Genomic DNA, 25230 nt, shown 5'->3' with positions numbered 1-25230 from the left:
AGCCTTAATAAATTATACCTATACCTAAACCTTCCTCAAGAATCGCTCTTTTGATAGGTGAAAATCGCATGAAACTTCTTTGTGTAGTTTTCGAGTTTATCGCGATCGAACATACAGACAGACAGACGCAGCGGGGGACTTTGTTTTATAATATGATGGATGGATGAGGATGAAGGTCAGAGGATGTAGGTACAGTACTTTTGTCGTTTAGTCTGATATATGATATAAATATATAACCTTTGTAGATGCTATTATATTATCCTGTGGCTCTAAAAAATATGGCGATAGTCATTATGTTAAAGCCTGGTCAATAGATCGTCTTTACTGACGGATAACTTTCTCATGAGTAGGTACTTAACTAAATAGTAGCTTGATGGCACTAGCCCTAAATGTCAGTCCGGAAGCACCAGTAAATCTAACCCTTCGGGAAAAGTATAATATAAACGACGCTTGCAGAGGCATAGGTATGTAGCGTGCTGGAAGCCTGGAATCAGCAAGCAAAGCCATCATTTGTAAAGCTCAGGAGACTGAGCTGCCCCAAAATTTCGATAACGTAAAAGGACGCAATGCAACAATAAATAATCGTGTCTTACGTCATTCTGTAAGCGACAGCATTTTATGCCAACTCCCGGATCTTACTTCTAGATTTCACTGATTATCTTTGTGGAAAACATGCATGTGTTTCCATTCATCCGTGTTAAAAACGTATTCCTTTTCACTTTTCGCCCCGCACGCGCTTAGAAAAATAACAATGTTTTTCTCGTGTCTCGCGGTAAATTTACCTTCCGTACGTGTTTCATTCCCTTAAAGGTCTGTATTGCAGCCGGAAAATAAATGCAGCCATAAAGGAAATTAGAGTATTTAGCAGTAAATATATACTACATTTTTAAATCAATATATCGTTGAAATTAATTATTTGCCGTCTATATTATCATGTTCATACTTATTTCAAATGACATTTCATGCTAAAAACGCGATTGAAAACCGTGCATCCGCATGGACAACTCGAATATTGCATTTTCACTCGGATGACGTGTCGACTGCATTTTAAATAACTTAGCCGGCCTCGGGCAGATATTCTGTATTGATTTTAAGGTATTTTGGGAACATTTGCTGGGATGCTGCATGCTGTGTAGGCAGCCACCATTTTAATGCCTTCGAGTTTTGTCGCAGCTTTAATTCTATTCTATACGTATAAATTAGCGCAGCTTCATTTTATATTTTTAGTTTAAGTACTCTATTAAAGTCCATTCAAAATGGATGTTTGAAAAGAAAACTAAATCGAAACAAAATGACAGAGATGAAAGGAATTTAAACACTTTTCTGTGCACATTCCACTTGGGCATTTCCTGTTCAGTTCCGTCCGTTTAGCATTCGCTTTGCAGTGGGACGTGCTTTCTCGCTTAAATGTCGAAAAAGATTTTCGATGATTTTCGAGCACGTGTCCTTCGTGGACTGTATTTCGGTATTTTTCGTCAGTTGTCAATCTGCTACGTGTGACTGGCTCCCCTCCTTCGCCCCGCTTCGCGCATCACTGCTGTGACGAGATAAATTTTGCTCGAAACGGAAGCGATATCACCTCCAACACGAGTCTTTGAAAAGATTTTCTCATTGTAAAAAATAATTGAATTGTAACATTTGGTTTGCGATAAGGTCCTTACAAGAAACATTTAAAACTAAATGATATTTAAGCTGAGTGAAATATATTGAATGATTTCTCTTTCTTGATGTTATTATAGTAACTATGCGTAAAAATTTGATACAAAAAGGATGATTATATTTGGTCAGGCAGCTATAAAAATAGCATTAGATTATCGTGAAACAGTTTGAATTTGCGCTCATTGGTATTAAGTGTCACCACCCGTCAAACATCTCATCTTTCTAGAGTGCTGCGGAGCAGGCGCATATCATTCGAGACTGCGCGCTACGTAAATACAACGGAGATCCAGCAGACTTGTTCACTCTTGACGGCGATGCTATCCAATGGATTCAGGGTTTAACCATAACACTATAAACGACTGACAATATGCCATACGATTAAATAAATCTTTCTAGAGTAGTCCCGACATTTTGCCACGGCTCACTGAGGGAGCCTGGGGTCCCCTCAGCAACCTAGTTAGCACAGGCAGCAGTTAGTGCTCCGTACAAAACTTTGTTCACGAAAATCACGAAGCACTTATTTTTAAGAAAGCGATTGCCATCTGACCTTCCGAGAGAGAAACTAGGCCTCAATGGGAATTCCTCCGCCAAATAGCGACTTCTTAAGTACACTGTAGACTTCCTAGACAAACACTTCCAGGGCAGGAATAGAAGCTTTCACGGTAGCATAAAAACAGATAGGTAAAAATACCAAAATCTGTAAATTAGCATCAATGTCTGCAGCATAAAGAAACTAAATGCTATTATTTTAATGTTATCCCCTATAAATAATAATATATATATTTACCTAAAATTATTAAAGGAAGCGCTGGTGGCCTAGCGGTAAGAGCGTGCGACTTGCAATCCGGAGGTCGCGGGTTCGAACCCCGGCTCGTACCAATGAGTTTTTCGGAACTTATGTACGAAATATCATTTGATATTTACCAGTCGCTTTTCGGTGAAGGAAAACATCGTGAGGAAACCGGACTAATCCCAAACGGGCCTAGTTTACCCTCTGGGTTGGAAGGTCAGATGGCAGTCGCTTTCGTAAAAACTAGTGCCCACGCCAATTACTGGGATTAGTTGCCAAGCGGACCCCAGGCTCCCATGAGTCGTGGCAAAATGCCGGGACAACGCGAGGAAGATTATTTTTTTTATTTACCTAAAATTATTAGTTGGGTACTTTTACAAATGTCCTAATTCCAACTGTACCTATCTTGATTATAAATGTGGTCTAAATTATAAAATCTAGATAGCAAATTAATGCTATAAGTTATGATTAACGGCTAAGTAGGCCTAGTCCACGCATTACCGTTATAGCTGCATAGTTTACTGCAGTGTTCGTCGCAGTCACTAGGGACTTTTTATGGACAGTTCTGTTAGCGAACTAAGTAAGTACTTATAGCTTTTAGGCTGATTACCAATTCGATATGTTTCGAGCTAAACCTATTTCCGGCGTAACTGTTGAATTGAAGTTTTGTCTGTTTTTATTCTGAACCATCAGCTATTTGGTTTCTATGTAAGCTGACAAAAAATATAAAGGTTTGCAATATCTATTAGTGAATACTAGTTGTTACATTTAAGAATAAGAATAATTTCATTTAATTGTATCAATAGGTACCTACCTAAAAAAACCTTTCGATGCTGTAGGTTATTAATTATTCAGCAGAATAACATTACTGATGCAGTTATATTTATATAATACATACCTATATAGGTACGCAATTCCGGAACATAATGTATTTTTAATTTTTAATACAGCATTCGGAAATGGACTGTAAATCCGTACCGTACCGTGTATCGCAATTTTATATTAATTAATTTGCAATTTTTCCTTAAGCGCCGGGTTACCATGGAGGTATCAGTTTTAATTGGAATATCCTAATTTCGGAATGTTAAATATTGTATTGGTATGTTTATTCAGCTTTCCAAATAAACGAGAATATTGCTTGTAAAACATATATTTTAACTGTTGAAGAAGTATTTGCATTTGGGTAGGCTATACAAAATCAGTCGTTATATTGATATTGAATGTCCGCATGTCTTTTCTTTCTGTTTCTAATATGTTGTGGTATTCAATCAATATTTTTTCTTTTGTTTATATGATGATTTATAATTGCGTACAAATATAAACACGCATTCGTGGAAAGTAAATAAATAAATCTCAATAAAAGTCGTTTAACCTGTTGGACGCCAATGACCGATATATAGCACCACAGGTCCAACGCCAAAGACGTATTAATCGGCCATAGACCACAGAGCAACATAGACCTGGGTGCATATGCATAAAGTTCAATTTCAGTTTTGACCATTGACACATCGGTGACGTGGTCTCTGAGTGACAGCTTTTGTGTTTGACACGGCGTCGAAAAGGTTAAAGCACCACTTGATCACCGGTCAATTGTCAATAGAAAATGAAGTGTTGGTTGCCTCGGCCCGGACCCGGACCGATCTAGCGCGAGTCATCCTTTACCCGTCCTAATTATTTCCCTTCTCTTTCTCAAATATTACGGCTATCTGACCTCTACACAAAGAATCCATTCAAATTTTGATATTACCCGGATTTCGCATTAAGCCAAGCTCCTCACGTCAATAGGAATGCATTGAGTACCGAAGGTGCACGTCTCAATATCGCGCGAAGTGAGCGACGTTCCCTCGAGTGGGTTTCATTGTTTCCCGATGGCGTCTCGCTAGTTACTCAAATAAATGTTCTGCGGAGCTATTCAATGAAGGAAAACGAACACCCATTGAATGAGTAATGCTGTATTGCACGCTTTAGAATCATAGCGAAAGTCTCGCATGACTTTAGAAAGACGAAGTAAGCGAATTATTTTGGAAGGTATTGCTGATGGTCTAAGGAATTCTTGGTATTTGCGCCTAAAGCCTAAGTTCATAGTTCATTCTTCATATCGCAATAGTAGCATTTGCTCAACAATCAAAGTAGAAGTATATCCACTCGTAATTATACAGGGTTTTACGTTTAGCTAAATGTGTGTAAAAGCTGAAAGAGTTGATAATCAGATTGATCGATTCGAAACTAGATATCTGATTCAGGCCATTATAACACATCGTCGTCGTTAAATGCATAATAATGACATATTCTTAAGAAACGTTAAATTAAGCTTTTACAATCTTACGCTTTTTTAGCTTCTGGCTTGAAATATTTATGTTCACAAGTCGTGGAAATGTGTCTCGCAGAGTTCTCACAAGATTATCAAGTGCCGAGCGAGGCTTAATGCTATCACACGCAGAGAAACCTACAGAACAGGCAGATTTCACTTGTAATACGAGTTGTTGTGAAGCTATCGAGCTAATGCCATGGCTTGCATTTCGAAACTGATATCACGATTGTGTGTAGTTTTGAAGTGTGGGTTGTCTGTTTCGTACCTATTTGCCTGTATTTATGCCAAAGCGTCTGTTTAATGCTCTGTTACGGCATTAAGGGGACAACTTCACGCGATTGCAGTCAATGTTATACCTACCTTTGTTTATATATGAAAATTATACTTTGTTTATAACTTTATATAAGATAAAATATACTTACGAAGACGCATTTATTATTTATTTATTTTAATCTTTATTGCACAATACATGAAGGTACGAATGGCGGACTTAATGCCTTAAGGCATTCTTTACCAGTCAACCAATGGGTCAAACCAGAAAGATTAAGTAGGTGCAGTGTCTTTTAGAATAAATTAATTTGAAAAACCTACATATATACCATACACATATAAACACCTAGTGTGAATCATTAAGTTGACGAAGAGGAAAGTTTGTCAAGGAAATACATACTTGCGCAGCATGCGCTTGAATGTGATTAAACATTTCTATGTAATTAAACTTAAGAAATTTTGTATATTGTCACCTCCCACTACCTACTTACTTACTTACTTAACTAACCATAATATAAACACCCCCTTTAGATTTACCCCTGAAATTTGGCCATGTGATTTTAGTCGTGATCGTCTAGTCTAGCGTTAGGACCCCTCGAAGTGAACCACGGTACCCTAAGTTCTTTAATGAGTATCAGCTAAATTTTGGACTCTGATTTTACTTACAATTACCTGGACTTTAGGAAAAAAATATATTACAATATTGAAAGCACATTTATTATGACGCTAACGAGTAACTTACTAGAATAATTTATTAAAATACAGAAATAGTACTGAAAGTTACCAGAATTTATTATTGTAATGTAAATGGAGTTATATTTTACTTCAAATGATATTATTTAGGTAAATGCAGCATACATGATAATACCAATATAAAAGAAATATATTTGGTAAAATGAGTTTAAAAATGGGGTTGGTAAAAGCCTGCTACAATCTATTAAGCCTCCGGGATAACATATGAGTAGCACTCCTGGGGTAAGCCCATTTACACCCTAGCATTTAATATTATTATCTACCAGCTTCTATTCGAAATATGCTACCCATACGCTCGATGCAGGATTGGGGGCTCCTAGTCCAATCAGCAAGGTCAATTGGAACTCCTACCCTACTCTTTAGCCAGACGGGCTATGACCAACACTTCGGAACCTATGCGTGCCTAGATGACTATGAAGAGAAGTGTCAAAGTATCCATCAGTCATCAAAATTACTATTCTTTTTTATTTCAAAAGCTAGGGATGCGAATCCCATTTCCATTCCCCAGAACTAAAATATAAACTGTATTTCTAGTTTTTTAGAAGTATGAACGAAGTACTAAGTTTATTTGTTAAACTATATACTAAATTTTATGAGACTGAAATATCAAGATGAGCATTATTTCACTCAAATCATCCTTTGGATTACTCTTGCCTGCCAAAGGTTCCCTAAAACAGCTAGACGTCGATTTTCTATCTCCGAATAGACTGTGTTCCTAATCCCAACTTGATATTTAAGATTTAATTGTGTAAATACCTTAGAAACACGATTGTAATACTCAGTACCTCGTCTTTACACCAGAAAACCAGAACTTCATAAATAAAAATAGAGATAAGATTTTACGTTAATTATTTTCCCCAAATAATTAAAATATTGGAAGTTTAACCAATTGAAACCAATTTCAGTATAGCGAAACCTTAGTTGAAGTCCCTTAAAAAGAGAAATACGTCAGTTTTACAGACCAAGACTAAAACGAACCCTAAATTCCGAATAATTAGTGTGTGAATTTACCCTAAACCTACCCTTGTCCCTACTCTAGTATAACCAAAGCACAGTTCGTACTTACCATCGACCTGGCACTTTGGAATATACGCAAGTGTATCCCTACTAAGAAGCTGTAAGAGTTCGGCGAGCGATTCCGAGAATGCAACCTAACAGCTCGTGGACTTGTCTCCCCCCATGGCGGGTTGCACAAAGGCAGGGTGGCAACATGGGTAAGACAGGGCCCTATTATGTATATAAGTGGTATAAATAAATATATTTAATATACGAAGCCTCCAAATACTGTAGATTTCAAATGGGCCCAGATTACTCCGGATGATGCGCACGTGACATCCCCATTATTCATCTAACAGCTGGACATTGGAGAGCTAAGGAGGGAGACGTTTTTCACCTTCTATGTTGGTAAAGAGAAGGTGCCAAGATAACCCTCATCTTGGAGCAAAAAGACTCCTAGACAGCTCACATTTAACACCGCAAGGGGTGAGCTGCCCAGCCGGACAAACAGTCAGTCCAAACAATGATCTGGTTTTGAAAAATATAGCAAAAGACCCCATAGTAAAACACTAAAATAACTAGGTTCTATTTTACGAACCAAACTCCACACAAAATTAAACTAACTAAACACAGAAGTGAAATCCCCTTAGACACCGTTATCTAAGTTCAGTTTTATGACGATATTGTCCCCATAAAACCAAACACAGACACGCCTTCCAAGCTCCTGTTATGCAACGATATTGTCCCTGCATAACGTGACGGCACTTAGAAAACACAGTGTAGAAAACTTCACTATAACACCACACAGTAGCAAAGAATCCCCGCAATAGCCTAAGTTCAGTTTTACGACGATATTGTCCCCGCAAAACCAAACACAGACACAATTTCCAAGTTCCTGTTATGCAACGATATTGTCCCTGCATAACGTGGCGGCACTTAGAAAAACACTGCGTAGGAAACTTCACTATATTTAAATCCCGTACACGGTAACAAAGAATCTCCACAAAAATCTAAGATCAGCTTTACGACGATATTGTCCCCGTAAAACCAAACACAGACACCATTTCCACGTTTAAATTCACCAGGATAATTCCCGGCAAAAACAAACATAGTAACAGTAGTAGAGGAACTTTGCTCACCGAATATTTAAACGCCCGAGAACCAGAGTCACTGCTAGCCGATGGTTGAAGAATGAATGCATACCGGCGGTCCGCTCCTGCCTTTTATACTCTTTTACTGGCGACATACTGGCGACATAATGGCGACATACTGGCGACATAACGGCGACATACTGGCGACATAACGGCGACATACTGGCGACATAACGGCGACATAACGGCGACATAATGGCGACATAATGGCGACATACTGGCGACACAATGGCGACATACTGGCGACACAATGGCGACATACTGGCGACATAACGGCGACATACTGGCGACATAATGGCGACTGGCGACATACTGGTGACATAATGGCGACATAACGGCGACACAATGGCGACATAACGGCGACATACTGGCGACATAACGGCGACATACTGGCGACATAATGGCGACATAATGGCGACACAATGGCGACATAACGGCGACACAATGGCGACTTACTGGCGACATAATGGCGACATAACGGCGACATAACGGCGACACAACGGCGACATAATGGCGACACAATGGCGACATACTGGCGACACAATGGCGACACAATGGCGACATACTGGCGACATAATGGCGACTGGCGACATACTGGCGACATAATGGCGACACAATGGCGACATACTGGCGACACAATGGCGACATAATGGCGACATACTGGCGACATAACGGCGACATACTGGCGACACAATGGCGACATACTGGCGACACAATGGCGACATAACGGCGACATACTGGCGACATAACGGCGACATACTGGCGACATAATGGCGACACAATGGCGACACAATGGCGACACAATGGCGACACAATGGCGACACAATGGCGACACAATGGCGACACAATGGCGACATACTGGCGACACAATGGCGACACAATGGCGACACAATGGCGACACAACGGCGACACAATGGCGACATAACGGCGACATAATGGCGACATAACGGCGACACAACGGCGACATAATGGCGACACAATGGCGACATACTGGCGACACAATGGCGACATAACGAGACAAACATTAATCAGAAAGTACCAGGATACCATGACTGAGGAAGAGGTCATTTGCCCCGTACCTATTAGCGATATGCAACCGACGACCAGTGATTTATTAAGACAAATGTTTACCAAAAGTACCAGGCTACCATAACCGAGGAAGAGGTCAAAAGTCGTAAAGTTCGATGCTACCAAGATCTATCCCTTTCACGCTTGCGTCTTAGAGAAAGACGGAGATATTCTCAATGACGTCTACGCACACATTCACAGGCAATAGTCGGGTAGTCAGTTTGAGTAGACTAAATTATAATAAAAGGGAACGCTTTATGGCCCCTCTACACGCACGAACCTGCAAGTGTTATTTTACTTTGAGATACTTTTAGCCTCTTTCCGAAAAACACTCCTGTGTGGAAGTATTTTACGTTTATTAGTAGCAAACATACTCAAAACATAGCGGGAAGTTTAAAATCTTAGGCGTTTTGGACTGTTTGTATTAACTCTGTACTAGGAGTTCAGACTTCAATACGACCGAACGTCACGCTGTCAATGTCACTGTCATTCTAATGCCAAAAGTTCACATATTTGGGTTAGTTTCAACTTGTAATGGTTATTTTACGCAAGTTATTAATCTAAATAGCAAAAAATTTATAGTGGGTTATATATTTAATGAAACCACAAGTGATGAAATACGAAACGTGCACTTCAAGTTGTAATTGTGACATTATTCATTGGAATCATGCATGAAATACGCGACTGAAAGGGATTTTAGTATTCAAGGTATTTCTTTCTAGTTTGTGTGTTTTGTAATGAACAAATTAGGTTAATGTAATAGGCATACGACCAGTCACAATATGCTTACTTAACATTAAGCAATTAGGCGAAAATTATGATCACGTCATGTGATTTGGAGGCAAGGCAAACAATGTAAGTACCTATATAATATTTTATTAAACCTAAATAATATTTCTTAGTTTAGTATTTACCTTTATCATTAATTGACTAGGCCTTCATCATTTAGGTATCCAAAATTATTAGTAACATTGTAAGGGATATTCTATAGGTACCTAAATGGAATGAACTAAATAAAAGGTTGTTTAATACCTACCTTATTATAGTTATTTAACGGACGCTGTTTTTGTCCGTAATTTTGTTAGTGAGTCTCAAATAGGTACCTACATTTTTTTATTACTTTTAATTTACATGTAAAGGTTGTCAAAAGGATTAAATAAATTGCAATCGGCTCAAACCCACTTATCACCCTTCATATTATTCCCGTTTCCATTAAGATTGCACTAGTGCCGTGTTCGTTTACATTAATTAAAGCTGCACGCTTCATTCAAACAAGCCTGCTTCGACGTCTGTCCTCTCGCGCACGTCAAAACAAAAGCTCGACCCGGCCACGGGTCACTTCACTTGCCTCTACTCCACAAACAACTCTCGTAAACTCGTATTGCATCATTAATTTCTCCCTATATTCAACTTAAAACCCACTAAATAAGGTCGAGATTGCAGGCATGTGAATAAAAGATACGAGGTATTTGTTGGTAACCGCTGCTTAGCTTTCACACTTGCTGGAATGAGGTTCAGAATTCTAATGAGAATTGGCGCTGTCAGTGTTCATGAATACGTCGAAGGCACGTATTTGACACGCGCTTTGCTGTGTCGTTTGTGGTTTTTGCGTAAAAGTTCAAGAGCACAGATTCTTTTGTGTACCTATTGAATACATGTCCACTATGATCACTTTGAAATGTGTATTAAACTCATACAATTAATTTCTGTAGCAAATAAATACCTTATTTCCAGAAGTACGACAACACAGGCAGTTAAGACTGTTATCTATTGTCGCGGAAAAAAAATATTTACCTTTCCTGTTACGTAATAAACTCGGAATGGAAGCGTTGGTTTTTATACAAACATATTATATTAGTTCAATTAAGACTATATTGTCAAGAATTTGTATGATATAATTTAAATAAAGAAATTCAATTTATTTATTAATAAAATGTGTTTTGTGTTTCACCTACAACTTGTGGTTATGCGTGCCTATAAAAACCCTTTTATATTTTAATACTAGATCTAGATGTAAGCAGGTATCCGGTTGCCCGCATTGACTAGGCTGCCGAGGGTCCCAGCCACTCCACGTACACATGAAGCCTTTTTATAGGTCATCAACCTAGGCCCGGGATCAGCAATGCATTTACTGGATGGGACAACTAATGACCTTTGATTGTCATGGGTGGTGTAGCGTAATTTGTACCAACGTACTGAAGGTACATTCAATTTTATGTACCTATAATATGATGGATAGCTATGTCACAATTTATTACAAGTCAAGGTGTATTAGCACCATTCGGTAATTTACTTATATATCAAGATACCATTTTTTCTGAGAGTTTTTTTTTAAATTTAATTTAAGAATCGTCAAAGTCGTCAATTTCAAGGAGCGAAATTATTCTGCTTGTAAATTTAATTTGAACACTTAGTTTATTAGACTGAATATAAGTGGAATATACTTATTTTATGAGAATATTACTTAGCTTTGCTTGCTAGTTTCGTCTCGAGTTATAATTTCGTGAAGTTGAAATCAGGCGACTTAATAAATGGAGGGGAGACATTAAATGTTATTATACTCAATATACTATAGTACATATTTAATTACACATACACATATTTAATTTAAACCTACAAATCGTAATGATATGTCTATACATACATAGTACCTATAGTACCTATGTACTAAACTAAATTATTCCTAAAAATGTAGTCTATTGTCTACCTAAAAAGATGGATGCATTTCACATATCGGCCTTATGAGTCACCTACGACAAGCATCGCACTTTAACGGACGCTGTTTAAATCAGCATGCCTACAATAAATGGAAAAGGTTTTTAAAAAAATGCTAAAGACAATATTTTTCTAACCTATTATTTATTTTGAAACAACAGTATACAGCTTGAGTACAGTGCGGACGTAAATCAATCTAGACCGGCATGCAAGTTTCTAGTTAGTTCCCAGAGAGCGCATCTATCCGCTGTATATCAACGTGGGTAATAGGAATTGCGCGGTATGTTATGGCGCCCCGCAGTAAACCTATTAAAAACAGTACTTGATCTCTATACTTAATGTCCTTATTGTAACCAAATAATCATAATAACATTTTTAAAGCATTTTGATTTAAAAAACCAGGCCATTTACTTTGAAGTTATATAGCATTACAACTAGGCATGCACCGTGAAATTCAAAATATGCCGTCGTGAGGCGAAAATCAGAATGATGCAATTAAAAATGAATGAATTAAAGCCGATGAATATCTCTACCTTATACAATAATTTACCTTAATTATTTTCTTTAGCAGTTGTAAATTTAAATGTATACCATTAAATAGCTTAGTAACAGCCTACTTTTAGACATGGTATCAATCTTTGCCTTGTATGTTTTGCGTGCGAAAGACTTTTAATAATTTCTGATCTGTATATTTTGGAGAGGGAAGAGACATTGACAGCGATGGTGCACGGGGAGATGATAGATGTGTCGAGTTCGTCACATGACAAATGAAGAAGTCCGATTTATTACATAAGCTAACTGGGGCCCGTTTTTCAAAAGCTTCTAACTTGTATTACAAGCGGATGTCACTTTTTGACAGCTTTTGTTAGAAAGGGACTTCCACTTGTGTAACTAGTTAAAAGATTTTGAGAAACGGGCCCTGTTAGCAACTTGTCTACTGTGACGACGTATACTGGTCGCGTAGCACCCCATTACTTACCCGTTCCGCGCGGATAAGAAAGTTGTTATTTTCATCTCGTAATTTTCCTCTTAGTTATAGCAGGTACCGGCAGAGCATTAGTATATGATGGTTCCCATAATGTGTAATTATTGCATTATTAGCTTTAATTGATATGTTTTTATAAAAAAAAAACCATTAGGATAAAATATAAGAATAAAAATGACAGAACATATTAAAACGCTTTACCTATCTAACTTTGAATTGTAACATTTTAAAGTACCAAATATGATATTGACAGGATCATTTAGCCATCTACTGATTAGGTCCTAGGTTGTATTAAATATTTTTTCAATGTATAAGTATTTAAAGCGCTTTGCAATAATCGAGGTGGCGTAGTACAGACAGTAACAGGCGGATTTGTTTAAAAATTGACACTCGTTATTACTTACTTACTAGTTTTTTTTATAGATAACTAGCGGATAATCTGGTACCAAATAAAATTTAATAATTTTTTGACGAAGGGTCGGTTGCACAAAATTCTGTCACCGTTAAACCGTTAGCAAAATTTTATTCTAAGAGAAATTCTATAGTTCACAGGTGTCAATTGATAAGTTATTCAATTGTGGTTGAGACCAGCACTTAAAGATTTTCCATTTATGTCGACAACATTCAATATAACAACAAAATGTTGCGAAACAATGGGCAATCTTTGTTAATACCTGTAACTGCTAACAACATTTGCAATATTAATTATGCGGCCACGGGCTTAATGTCCTGGCATTGCGTTCTCATTGCTCACGCGCGTGTAGGCGAGTTCAATACTCAATCGAACCAGTGTAACGTGACCTCACGAAAAAATGCGTCCTGTACCAGAAAAAATGTGGGTACAGGTGACGTTCGGAAGGCAACTGGCACATTAGTGCTGCAGCCTTGACAAAAATTGCTTGATAAATTAATCATAAGATGTATGGCTTATAAAATAAATAAGATTAAAAAAAACAGTGACGTTGGGCGCCGCGTCACCGCCGCGGCTATGACGTTCGCAAATTCGAAATTGATTGATACAGCGGCGAAATCAACGCCGCAGCAGTAATTTCGCAACAGTAATACTTATAACATCATCATCCTCGCGTTTGTCCCGGCATTTTGCCACGGCTCATGGGAGCCTGGGGTCCGCTTGGCAACTAATCCCAGGAATTGGCGTAGGCACTAGTTCTTACGAAAGCGACTGCCATCTGACCTTCTAACCCAGAGGGTAAACAAGGCCTTATTGGGATTAGTCCGGTTTCCTCACGATGTTTTCCTTCACCGAAAGCGACTGGTAAATATCAAATGATATTTCGTACATAAGTTCCGAAAAACTCATTGGTACGACCCGGGGTTTGAACCCGCGACCTCCGGATTGCAAGTCGCACGCTCTTACCGCTAGGCCACCAGCGCTTTTATAACAAATTTTAAAAGTAAAGCGCAGTCAGGATTTTTACCGCTCAACTGTGGGGAGAACTGTCACCAGTCACCACGCTCTGTGAACTTATACTAAATCTTATAGGTACTTTAAGGTATTTCAATTGCAAATTTTTAACAGACACATGCGAGACATTTCGTCCCAAAATTGTCATGTATCGAATTATAAATACTTACAGTGAACGAATTTTACTTCCAATTCGTTCCTTGTCACAGTGACAATTATTATAAAAATCACTGTTAGTATATTAAGTATCAATGTCGTAACGAAAATCATGGTAAATATAACAAAATTGACCTAAACCCTCCCTCTTAGTGGAATCGCCGTAGTATTTAGCTTCTGAGAAGAAATTATATAATTTTTCAAATAAAATGTACCTACCCATGTTTTTCTAGAAATACCCTGTTATACTGGTTCATTTGAGTGATTGATTATCCAAGCAATTGGAACAACTTCCCGGGTTAATAACGGTCGCTGCCCGTAGAATTCACAAACGGCAATATGCCGCGCATAACTATTTGATGAGACCTTTACAGAATCATCGCTGTCGGGGTCCTGAATTCTACGGATTTGCTGACGGCTCGGTCAAAGCCAGGAACAATGAATTTGTCTAGAAATTAGGCAACTGTTCAGCAAATAATAAAGTTTTTAAATGATATCCTACATGAGCTTAGAATGAGATATGAGGGTATTTACGGAATACGAGCCTACATTTAAATGATGATTAGACTAACATACTTAAAGGGCCCGTTGCACAAAACCGTAGATATCTATTTTACGCACTTGTATCGTACGTACTATTATGATTTCACCTTATAAAATCCCAGTAGCCCCGACGTAAAATGACATGAATGTTAAAATGATTGAAGTGCTATAATAACTCGCTTCAGAAACTTTTTAACGCTTGGTATTGCTGTGTGAAAATCAGTCGCATTCACAAACTATCACGTCGAATGTGAGACTAACAAGGTTTTTTTTTGTTTTGTTCAGATGCGCAAAAGCAAACGGAAGTGAATTCTGCAAAGTTTCTGCAGCGAGCTGGTTGAATCACGTATTGGTACTGTCAATCTTTTAGCAGTTTTGTAACTCCAGATTTTCCTGATTAAAATGCTTTTACTTCAAACAAACTTGCATTGAACGTACCTGTCAGGAGTTTACGGGAGATAATTGATTAGACTATACGGGCATAAATATGTGTCGAAAAAGCAAGGCACAGTTCATCAATTTAGAGTGGATGTAGAGTAAATTACTTTGTGTAGAGACACATTAATCAATAGCGGATGATTAATGGAAGCCAGCACACGATCCTGATCGTTGATGGATTAGCCCTCCATATGGTCCTGCATAATTTGTTCAATGATAAGCACCTGTGTCCCTATTGGTTACAGTTTGCTCCCGCAATTCAATTACTTTTTGCAAATGCAAGCCTGGAGCAACATTCGAACTTTACACATTGATCTTATTTTGACATAACTCGCAGTGCATGTTTCTCTTACTTTCTATCTTCTGGTGGTATACATAATTGAAATATTTCTTGACATAATTAAACACTCTGAAATAAAATGATTTCGAAATTAAGAGAAAAAATTAGAAATAAGTCAACATGAGGCTCATATAACGTTCCTTTATATTTTAGCCCTAACAACAGTAATGAGAGAAATAATATGTTCTTTTTCCTTTTAGAGATTTCTTTAGAAATCTGTTAACAAGGAATAAATAGAACCTTTTTATCCGGTCGGTCGAAGTATTCACTTGCCTCAGGCGGTTGCGGCGTAGAGATTGGCAGCTTAAATCCGTACAAATCCCGCCTAGTGGAGCCTCCATGGAAAAAACACAATCGTATCAAAACATTCGACAAAAAATATGTTACCCCTTACCTCGTAATAGAAAGCAACGTGACATTTTCGCACACTCCTTCCGTTATCATATTTATGGAATATCGTATAAAATTTGGCACGCGACCCTCATTCTGAGAGTTTTCCCCGTAAAATCAGAGTAGGTAGAGTTATTTCGATTATGATAAGTGCCTATTTAAATTTTATATTAGAGTAAAATTTAGAAACTTGCACCGTACAATGGATCCAGTTAGATTTGATAACGATAGAAAGAGCGAATCATCCTCACAATATGTAAAATAACATAATTATGTGTAAAGGTGCCAAAAAAATACAGAGCATGGCTGTCAAATAGTTCAAAGTAATCGATTAGAAACGCTAACCATACTGTTGTTAAATATCTAAATGTCTCACTGTTTTCTGAAGGAAAAATCTAAAAATTCAAGCCGCAATGTGCTTGTATATGTTCGCAAATGTTTGTATGTGATCGGAAGCAGGAATCCATCTCCTGTCGCCTGCGATCGGAAAACAATACGGTGCACTCGTCGTCGCAATGGACACGAAAGTGCACAAATACAACCAGCTTTATGGCTTTGCAACATTGTCATCCATTTTGTGTATCGGGTGATTTAAAATAACAAATGCGTTTTGAAGGAATTGATAGCTTCAGCTGATGGAAACATGATATAGGTAGTCATAGTTAGATGTAGGAAATATTTTATATTAAAACTCGCATAAATTTTTACAGTAACCTTACTGTAATATTAGTACAATATGTTTATTTTTTACAAAAAAGTATAAGGAGTTGCTGTTATTAAATCTATTTATTCTTTTATAAGAATTAACTTCATCCTTTATAGTAAATATCTCAGTATCTATAGCAGTATGCATATATTACACATAAAACACTCGAGATAAATAAAGCCGGTAATAAAAGAGTGGCGAATAAATAAGATGGCCTCCAACAAGTTCTATCTTTGATCTAGGAACACCGATCGTTGCAGACATCATGTCGGCACATGAGATCCAGTAGTAGGTAATCATATCAATCTTAGTTTGGCTAATCGTAAAATAGTAAATTTCTTATACTATGACTTTGTTTTAATACAATTGAAATCCAGCATGAATGTCCATGCAACTATAAGTTTACCAGGTACGTAACATATTAATGTGAAACATAAACGTTGAGTACAGGTCTTTCATGAGTCCTGACCATTGTTAGAGAGCTATGCAAGCGGCACCATAATTGTGTGCCGCGCGTGCAACTTCGGTTCAATGTTAAGTTCTAAACTACAAATTATACAACCCACATGTAATTTGTTTGCAAGTCAGCGCTTAAGCTGGTTTGAATAGAATTAGTATATGTTCGTGTTGATCTTGAGTAGCTTCTCTATCGCCAACGATCCTGCTTCATTCAATGCTAATATTCGCATTATAGTAGTAATGCGAATATTAGCATTTTTGGCAACAAATCTGGAAAAGTTTAGGCTAACCGTAACTTTATTTTTTTAATGTTTTTAGTTCCAAGTGACTCGATGGAAAATGTCGATGAAGGTAATTCATATAAGTAACTACTTACTACACTTAGTCCAAGTGTAGATCACTCGTTGATACCTATACGGGATTTTTGATGAAAACATTAATACAGCGTTGAATGTAGGTACTTATATTTACGTATGAAAGTAAATGCTGAATTCACTGCCAACTTAAACGAAGAAAAGAATCCATTCAGTGCAATATAACGATGCAAAAAGAGCTCCACAGACAAGTTGGCTTTTAAACATTTTTATCTGCCTTCGGACGCAATAGACGATTGCAGCCAATTATTCCCGTAGACGCACGCTCCCCTATTGTTTCATGACTTTGTTCTGGAAAAAAGCTATTTTCTACTAATTAAGCTCAAACCTAGCATGTTCGCATTATTGTTGGATGCTGGTAGCTTGTTTCGAGTAGATAGAGTCTGTGCGGAAAGAGAAGAGTCGTGGCAGAAATGGGAACTAACATTTTCAATTTTATATGGCAATCAAACCTTTGGCAGCTGTCTTGTAAAAAGTAAACAAACTTCTGTCATTGTATATTTTTATTAACAAAAACCGCAAGTTTTTTGTATAAAATATTTTCAAAACACGATAAAACGTACATAAAACCATCAAGGAAAATTATATTTAACATTGTTCGGTATTGTCAGCGGGGAGAAAACGGCTAAAAGCAGACTATCGACTTACAAAAAGTCGCGGAACCTGTTTCCGCTATTGACGGGTATTGATGTTGTATTTAATATTAAATAATTACCTATTTAATAGGCCCCCTAAGTAACTTGTCTCCAGTACATAATCGGTAAGTATATTCATTCAAAATATATTCATTTTCATAAATACGCAGGTCATTCATGATCTTGAAAATAACTGATAAATATTCTTGATACTTGCCATTTTATGCATATTTATATGTAATTTTTTTTCAGGATTGAGTAAAAGTACTTACGGTATCTCGAATAAAAGACCACTAAGTTGGTGATATGCAAGAGTTTGTAATCTACGTGCCGGATTCAAGCACATCCAATTCAGATGAAGATAGTTCTATGAGTCTCCCTGGTTGTTCTGATGACGCTAGCTCAAACATAAGTGACATTGAATAATTCGGACTTCGATTACAAAGAATAAAACTTTTATTTATTTGTAAGTTCGTTTACTAGGTTCTGTTAGTTACAAAATTATACCTATTTCGTATTTAGCAGTGACTTTTCGGCGAAGTAAAATATCGTGAGATGAGAGAACCGGACATATCACAATATAAGGCATATCTACTTATGCACTATTTTTATATCCCAGATAGTAAAGTTACAGTCGTATTGCCCAATTTCTACCCGATCTACCCGGTTTTGTATTAAAATAACTGTTGGACTACACAGATTAGGCAGTACATACTTAAATGAGACTATCTTGTTTGGTACTAAAATGACAGTTGTATTGGGCAGATTCTTAACTAGTGTTAGTAGTTTCGTCAATCGCACTGTCACTTTAGTATCTGAGACATTAAAACAATTCAATTTCAATTTCAAGAGTTTCACAAGAGTTTATTTAAAAATAAAAATAAGAAGAGGGTAGAAGAAAACTAGTGCGTGCGCTTTAAGTTGATGAGCCGACACCTCCACCAGGCTCCTTTTAGTAAGCCGTGGCAAAATTCCGGAACAAAGGGATTCAAGTATCATGACCTTTAGTATCGTACTATAATCACGTGACCAGTGTTGTCAGCATAGCAAAAACCATAAAATAGCACTGGCGCGCCCTTAAATCCCACGACTCTTCTCTTTCCGCACAGACTCTAATAGGTATATAATATATGTAATGTATGTAGAAGTCTTTATAATTCATAAATTGTTTCAGTATTTGTAAATAAGTAAGTATGCTTGAAACTTGAAACAAATTGGGCCGTAAACAAATTATTTAACCAATTTATTTATCATTAACGATAATCATTCAACTACTACTATATTCTACTTTATGGAACGGTAACCAATTTTTACTAGACAAATGGTTATTTAATGCGAGAAGACATCCTTCTGTAAGTCTAAATAGATATAATAAATACTTTTCGATTGCTTGCTTCAACATTAATGGCGCTGAATCATTTTTAGTTAGGATATTTTTCTGACAATGAAGAGCTAAAGAATATTAAAATTCATAGCCATTACTTATAAGAAGAAACTATGAAGCAAAGATGTACGTAGATGAATCTCGAACAAGGCTTCAATGTCTTTAGCTTTCGGGAAACAGCTAAATATATTTTAGTAATTTTAACTAAACAGGTTACCCAATTGGGTAATTACCGGAAATGGTTAACGTATTCCAGGAAGGTTTTGCTTGTGCTTGAAAATAATTATCTTAATATTGTGAATGTGTTAGGGTCGTGGTGTGGCAAGCCTACCAAAAGGACCACAAAGGTTAATTAGGCAACCAGCAAGCATCCGCGACCTCACAATTAACTGCTAATCCGTTTTGATTGGCCGCCGGGCGCGTGCCGCGATTTTCTTGTGAAGCCGTATTTGACTTGACGTTCGCCCGTGCCATTATGCCATTAGCTTGTATCGTTTGGGACTATTATTACGGAAAAACAATTGGGAAATGTTACTGAACTTTTTTATTTATTTTCGCGTTAATATTTAGGTACCCAACTTAAACACGTAAGTTAAGCACGTAAAACGTAGTCATTATAATATTATATTTTTACATGAAAGTTAAGCAAACAAGTAAACTCCAGATTGCCATGACCAGCATGATAAAGTAAGTAGAATATTGCTTACCTTTTGTAAACTAGACAACATTTTTAACTTTGCTGGGTGGACTTTATTGCACTTTATAAACTCCTGTAAAAAAGGACTCGTTAATTCATTTAATTAGATATCTAATAGTACTTACACGGTGCGTTGTCTGCTGTTCTATGATGTGTTGCCGGTTGCGTTTATCAGCTGTAATGATACGATAAAGCGTCCCTCTATATCGAATTTTATAATTTCGTTTTTGATACGTATAACCATGATATTTAGGTTCGCTGAATCGTTCATATAATTAATACAATATCATAAAATTTGGTTGAATTTCCATGAATAATATATGTAAGGGCAAATGCATGTAATGTTCCTTACTCGTTTCGAACCAACTTTAGTTCGTCAGAGTATCTTAACTCACTCCGCTAACCTACGCCTCGTAACCGCATTGTCACTCCCAAACTCTAAGAAAGCAGTAATTATTCAGGTTTGGAAGTTGCGCACGAATTCGGTCTTCGTCTATCGGTGGCATTAAGATGGCTATACATGTTGCGGTGTATCAAAGGTACATGTGTCTATCATGTGCATGTCAATCAGATCATATATATTATATTATAAATATACATGCAACTCAAAATTTTACCATTGCAAAGCGATTGCAGCAAAGTCCAAATGTATTCCGGCTTAACGCAGCGACATATACTTATCTACACAAAACGACATATTTATAGTCAATATATACAAGTAGTTGTATAATATTACCTGCATGCAGATGACCTCTCCGGTAAACCTCAGCATGTATGATTAGTATAAAGTTATACCCGTACCGAGCAGCTTTCCTGTTCCTGGTACTTAATCTGAAACAGTTTTAAACATTAAACTTGTTTTTTCAAGTCAAAGTTATCCGGTATCGGTACTCGTTCAATAAAACAGCAATGTTCCTCGAACTGCATTCAACTCCTTTGAATGAAAGTTGTGATTAGTTTCGATACCAATCCGATGGGTGCTTGTTTTTGTTTCGGCTTGTTGAACGCTGTCATGCTGCAGGTTGCAAACACTTCTAGAATTAATAGCTGTGTACTAGTTCTACAGAATAAATAAAGTTCCCCTTGGGAAAGAAAGATACATTTACAGATTGATCCATTATTGATGTATCTCAGAGAATGGATACTAAGTTACGAGGTTTATATTTTAAGTTGATATTTGCATCTTATTTGGTTGTGGTTGTTTACCTAAATAAAACAAAGCACAAAGGTGACACTCATACTCTCATACAGTAGTATCCCAGATTCCATTAATGCAAGATATGTATTACGTCACAACATACCTTTAAAAGTTTCGGAGTATCCCAGGAATAACATGTTAGCGTCGTGTGGTTTGGCCGGAGTGCATACTCGTACTGTCTATATTTAGGTATTTATACACCATGCAACTTGTTACAGGCTGTTGTCTAATATCTGTTTGTTTGTTTATAATCACATCTTATTATGACCATTCTTTAAAATTCTTGTAATGTCCTACACTTGTATTTCCGGAAATAGGTAGATACATGTAAAAAAATAAACGATATCGTTTACCTTTTTAAATGTGGCCACACTTTGCTTTGACTTGTCAATGTCATGTCATACGTCAAAGGTGGAAAGTGAGGTTAGAGAGATTGCAATGCCGCTTTAAATAATCGTCGTTATAATTGTTATTTGTTATTGAGAAAGGAGTGACTAAAGCAGGAATAAACTTTAAATGTCGTTTCTTTGTTTACAGGTCGGTATTTTTTGTAATAGTACATACATTGTAGGTTAACATTAAATCTTGTAGTATAAAAAATAAAACTTTGTTTACAGAGCAACACATGAAGTTATTCTTTCGTCCAATTCATATCAACAAAAGTGAAATCATCTTATAAAACGACATTTCTAGTTACGGGTTTCGAAGAAAGATGACGAAGCTTCGTTTTGAATTCACAATACTACCTGGAAGTGACGAAAAAACAAATGTCTGTTGTATAACCTCAATAACCACCGAGGACAACAAGAGTTATGCATTACCGGACGGACTACAGTCAGTTGGTCATCACAAAGAATTGATAAAAACAGCGGCATATAGTAAAGTAAAGAATAGTTTATCAAAAAGGTACCAGACAAGGAGAATCTGGATCTCGCTAACCGAGGAACTAGAGCAAATTTATATGGATGAGGACGGTAATGTGCAGTTTGCAGACAGATACCTGGAAGAATTGAATCAGGACCAATGTGCTTCTACCGCACCCACTGCTGCCGGCACAAAAGGGGCCAATACCTTAGAAAACTTATTAGCAAAGTTAATAGAAAGTACACAGGAAAGTAAACAACAGAGCTTGAAGAATATTGCGGATAAGTTTGTGATCGAGAAGTTTACTAGCAAACATTCGAATGCAGCTCAATGGATGGACATTTTTGAAAAGGAATGTGAGCGTTACCAGATATCGGATGAAAAAAAGATAGAAGTTCTTAGGCTCTTTATGGATAAAAGTTGTGCAGATTGGTACAGTTCCATGATTGTAAAACTGACTATGAATGCAGAATGGTCTGAGTGGAGGAAAAAATTTTGTGAATCATTTGTCAACAAAGGGTGGAGCCCAGTTACATATGCATTACTGTATAAATATAAGGATGGCTCACTGTTGGATTATGCTATAAAAAAGGAAAAGCTTTTACTCAATATGAGGAAGTCAATTGATTCTGGTACATTGGTGGATCTTATCGCAGTGGGTTTGCCGGAGTACATATTAAACAAAATTGATAGAGAAGCGTTGAAGGACACAGTTGAGTTGTTCAATGAAGTAAGCAAGTATGAGCATATGGTTACCAAAAAAAGCTACATATTTAAGAAGAAATATGGACCCTCAAGAACAAATTTCAGGAATGAGGAACTAAAGCCATGCAAAATTTGTGAAGGGTTAAACAAAGGCACCCGCTATCACGCTGAGACTGCATGTTGGTTTCGTACAAAAGAAGATGACAAAGTGAAGAAAAACTTCATTAAACATGTTAATAATGCATTGATAGAAGCAGAGTTAAATGAATCAGTTCCAAAAAACGAATACTAACACCACTGATAAAGGTCAAATTACTAATTAATGATAAACATCTGATAAATGCAGTCTATGACCCAGGCTCAGTTGTTTCCATTATAAATTCTAAGCTCTTAAGCCTAAAAGGGAGAGGAAACGAATTAAATGAAGAAAATTTAGTAACAGTTGGTGGTGTTAAAAAAACTGACGGTTTGACCAACCTAAAAATAAAAATCTTTAACAAAGAAGAGAATGTTGATATATCCATTGTGGATGAACAATATTTCAAGCATGATTTTCTGATTGGCTTGGACCTAATAAAAATATTCCGATTAACTCAAGATGAGAATTTGGATATACATCAGGTACTGGGTACAAACATAAAAGATAATGAGAAAGTGGAAGTCTCAAATGAAGAAATAAATCATAACCAATCAAAAGTTCCTGGGAATGATGAGAACACAACAAAAGAATATTATGTCAATTTTAATGAGCATATAAAGGAGGAGGATTTTAAGATAAAAATTGATCATTTGAACAAGGAGCAACAGTCTGAAATAAATACATTGATCAATAAATATAAATATAATGTTTGCAAGGCATAAATATGATGTTGGGACTGTCAATGGGTATGAAGCCAGAATAGACTTGTTGGTGGATAAATATTGCAGCAAGAGGCCATACAGATGTACCATGGAAGATAAAAAAGAGATAGAAGAGCAAATTGGAAAGTTACTAGATAATAAGTTAATAGAGGAATCCTATAGTCCATTTGCTGCACCGGTCACATTGGCATTTAAAAGAGAGGAGAATAAAAAATCAAGATTATGTATTGACTTTAGGGACTTAAATAAAATAGTAGTACCACAAGCTCAGCCCTTCCCACTGATCGAAGACCTTATGACGAAGACTAGGAATTGTAAATTTTTTTCGACACTTGATATCAACTCAGCGTTTTGGTCTATTCCTTTACGGATTGAGGACAGAAAGAAAACAGGATTTGTAACCCAGGATGGACACTTTCAATGGACCTGCCTGCCTTTTGGGTTGAAGACCTCGCCAGCAATCTTCCAAAGAATTTTAAGCAACATATTGAGGAAATATAAGCTTACGGACTTTGCAGTTAATTACATTGATGATATCCTTATATTTTCCAGAACGTTCACCGAACACATTGAACATTTAACAAAGTTGCTGGAAGCAATCAAGACGGAGGGCTTCAGATTAAAATTTACGAAGTGCACATTTGCATCTGACTTAGTAAAATATTTGGGTCATATAATACAAAACAATTCAGTTAAGCCATTGAAAGATAACTTGACCTCAATAAAGAATTTCCCTATTCCTAGAACGCAGAAAAATATAAGACAGTTCCTAGGGAAAATTAACTTTTACCATGAGTATATTCCGAAGAGTGCAATAATACTAGACCCATTGCATAATCTATTAAGAAAGAACCAGAAATTCATATGGACCGCTGAATGCCAAGATGCATTTGAAAAGATAAAGAATCTCTTATGTTCTCAACCAGTTTTGGAAATATTCGATGAAAATTTGCCGATACAAATTTACACAGATGCTTCATTAGAAGGCGTCGGTGCAATTTTAAAACAAATACAGCCTGATGGTAAAGAAAAACCCGTAGCCTATTTTTCAAAGAAATTAAATCAAGCTCAGAAGAAGAAAAAAGCAATATATTTAGAATGTTTAGCCATCAAGGAAGCGGTACGATATTGGCAATACTGGTTAATAGGTAAATCATTTACAGTATATTCAGACCACAAACCACTAGAAAACATGAATTTGAAATCAAGAACCGATGAGGAACTAGGTGATTTAACTTATTACCTGTCACAGTATGATTTTAAAATAAAATATTCTCCGGGGAAGGAAAACTTAGAAGCCGACTGCTTAAGCAGAAATCCTGTATTAGAACCTAATGAAAATACTGAGGAACAATT

General features: G+C 36.8%; 1 protein-coding gene and 1 long non-coding RNA gene across 2 annotated transcripts in view; both read left to right on the top strand.

Moving 5' to 3' along the window:
* Positions 1-25230, top strand: part of LOC134649675 (uncharacterized) — a 198634-nt gene that overhangs the window by 9651 nt on the left and 163753 nt on the right. The gene's annotated exons all lie outside the window — the stretch shown is intronic.
* Positions 21794-23866, top strand: LOC134649446 (uncharacterized). The gene is made up of 2 exons (XM_063504199.1): positions 21794-21981; positions 22062-23866. The coding sequence occupies exon 2, from the start codon at positions 22157-22159 to the stop codon at positions 23303-23305; it is 1149 nt and encodes a 382-aa protein (XP_063360269.1). The 5' UTR covers positions 21794-21981; positions 22062-22156; the 3' UTR covers positions 23306-23866.

This window comes from Cydia amplana, chromosome 7 (genome assembly GCF_948474715.1).
Source record: "Cydia amplana chromosome 7, ilCydAmpl1.1, whole genome shotgun sequence".
Lineage (NCBI taxonomy): Eukaryota > Metazoa > Arthropoda > Insecta > Lepidoptera > Tortricidae > Cydia > Cydia amplana.
This window is presented reverse-complemented; position numbering and strand designations above follow the sequence as displayed.

Bases quoted from the DNA above. Each gene is read 5' to 3' on its own strand.
- LOC134649446 (XM_063504199.1), top strand. From the start codon at position 22,157: ATGACGAAGCTTCGTTTTGAATTCACAATACTACCTGGAAGTGACGAA.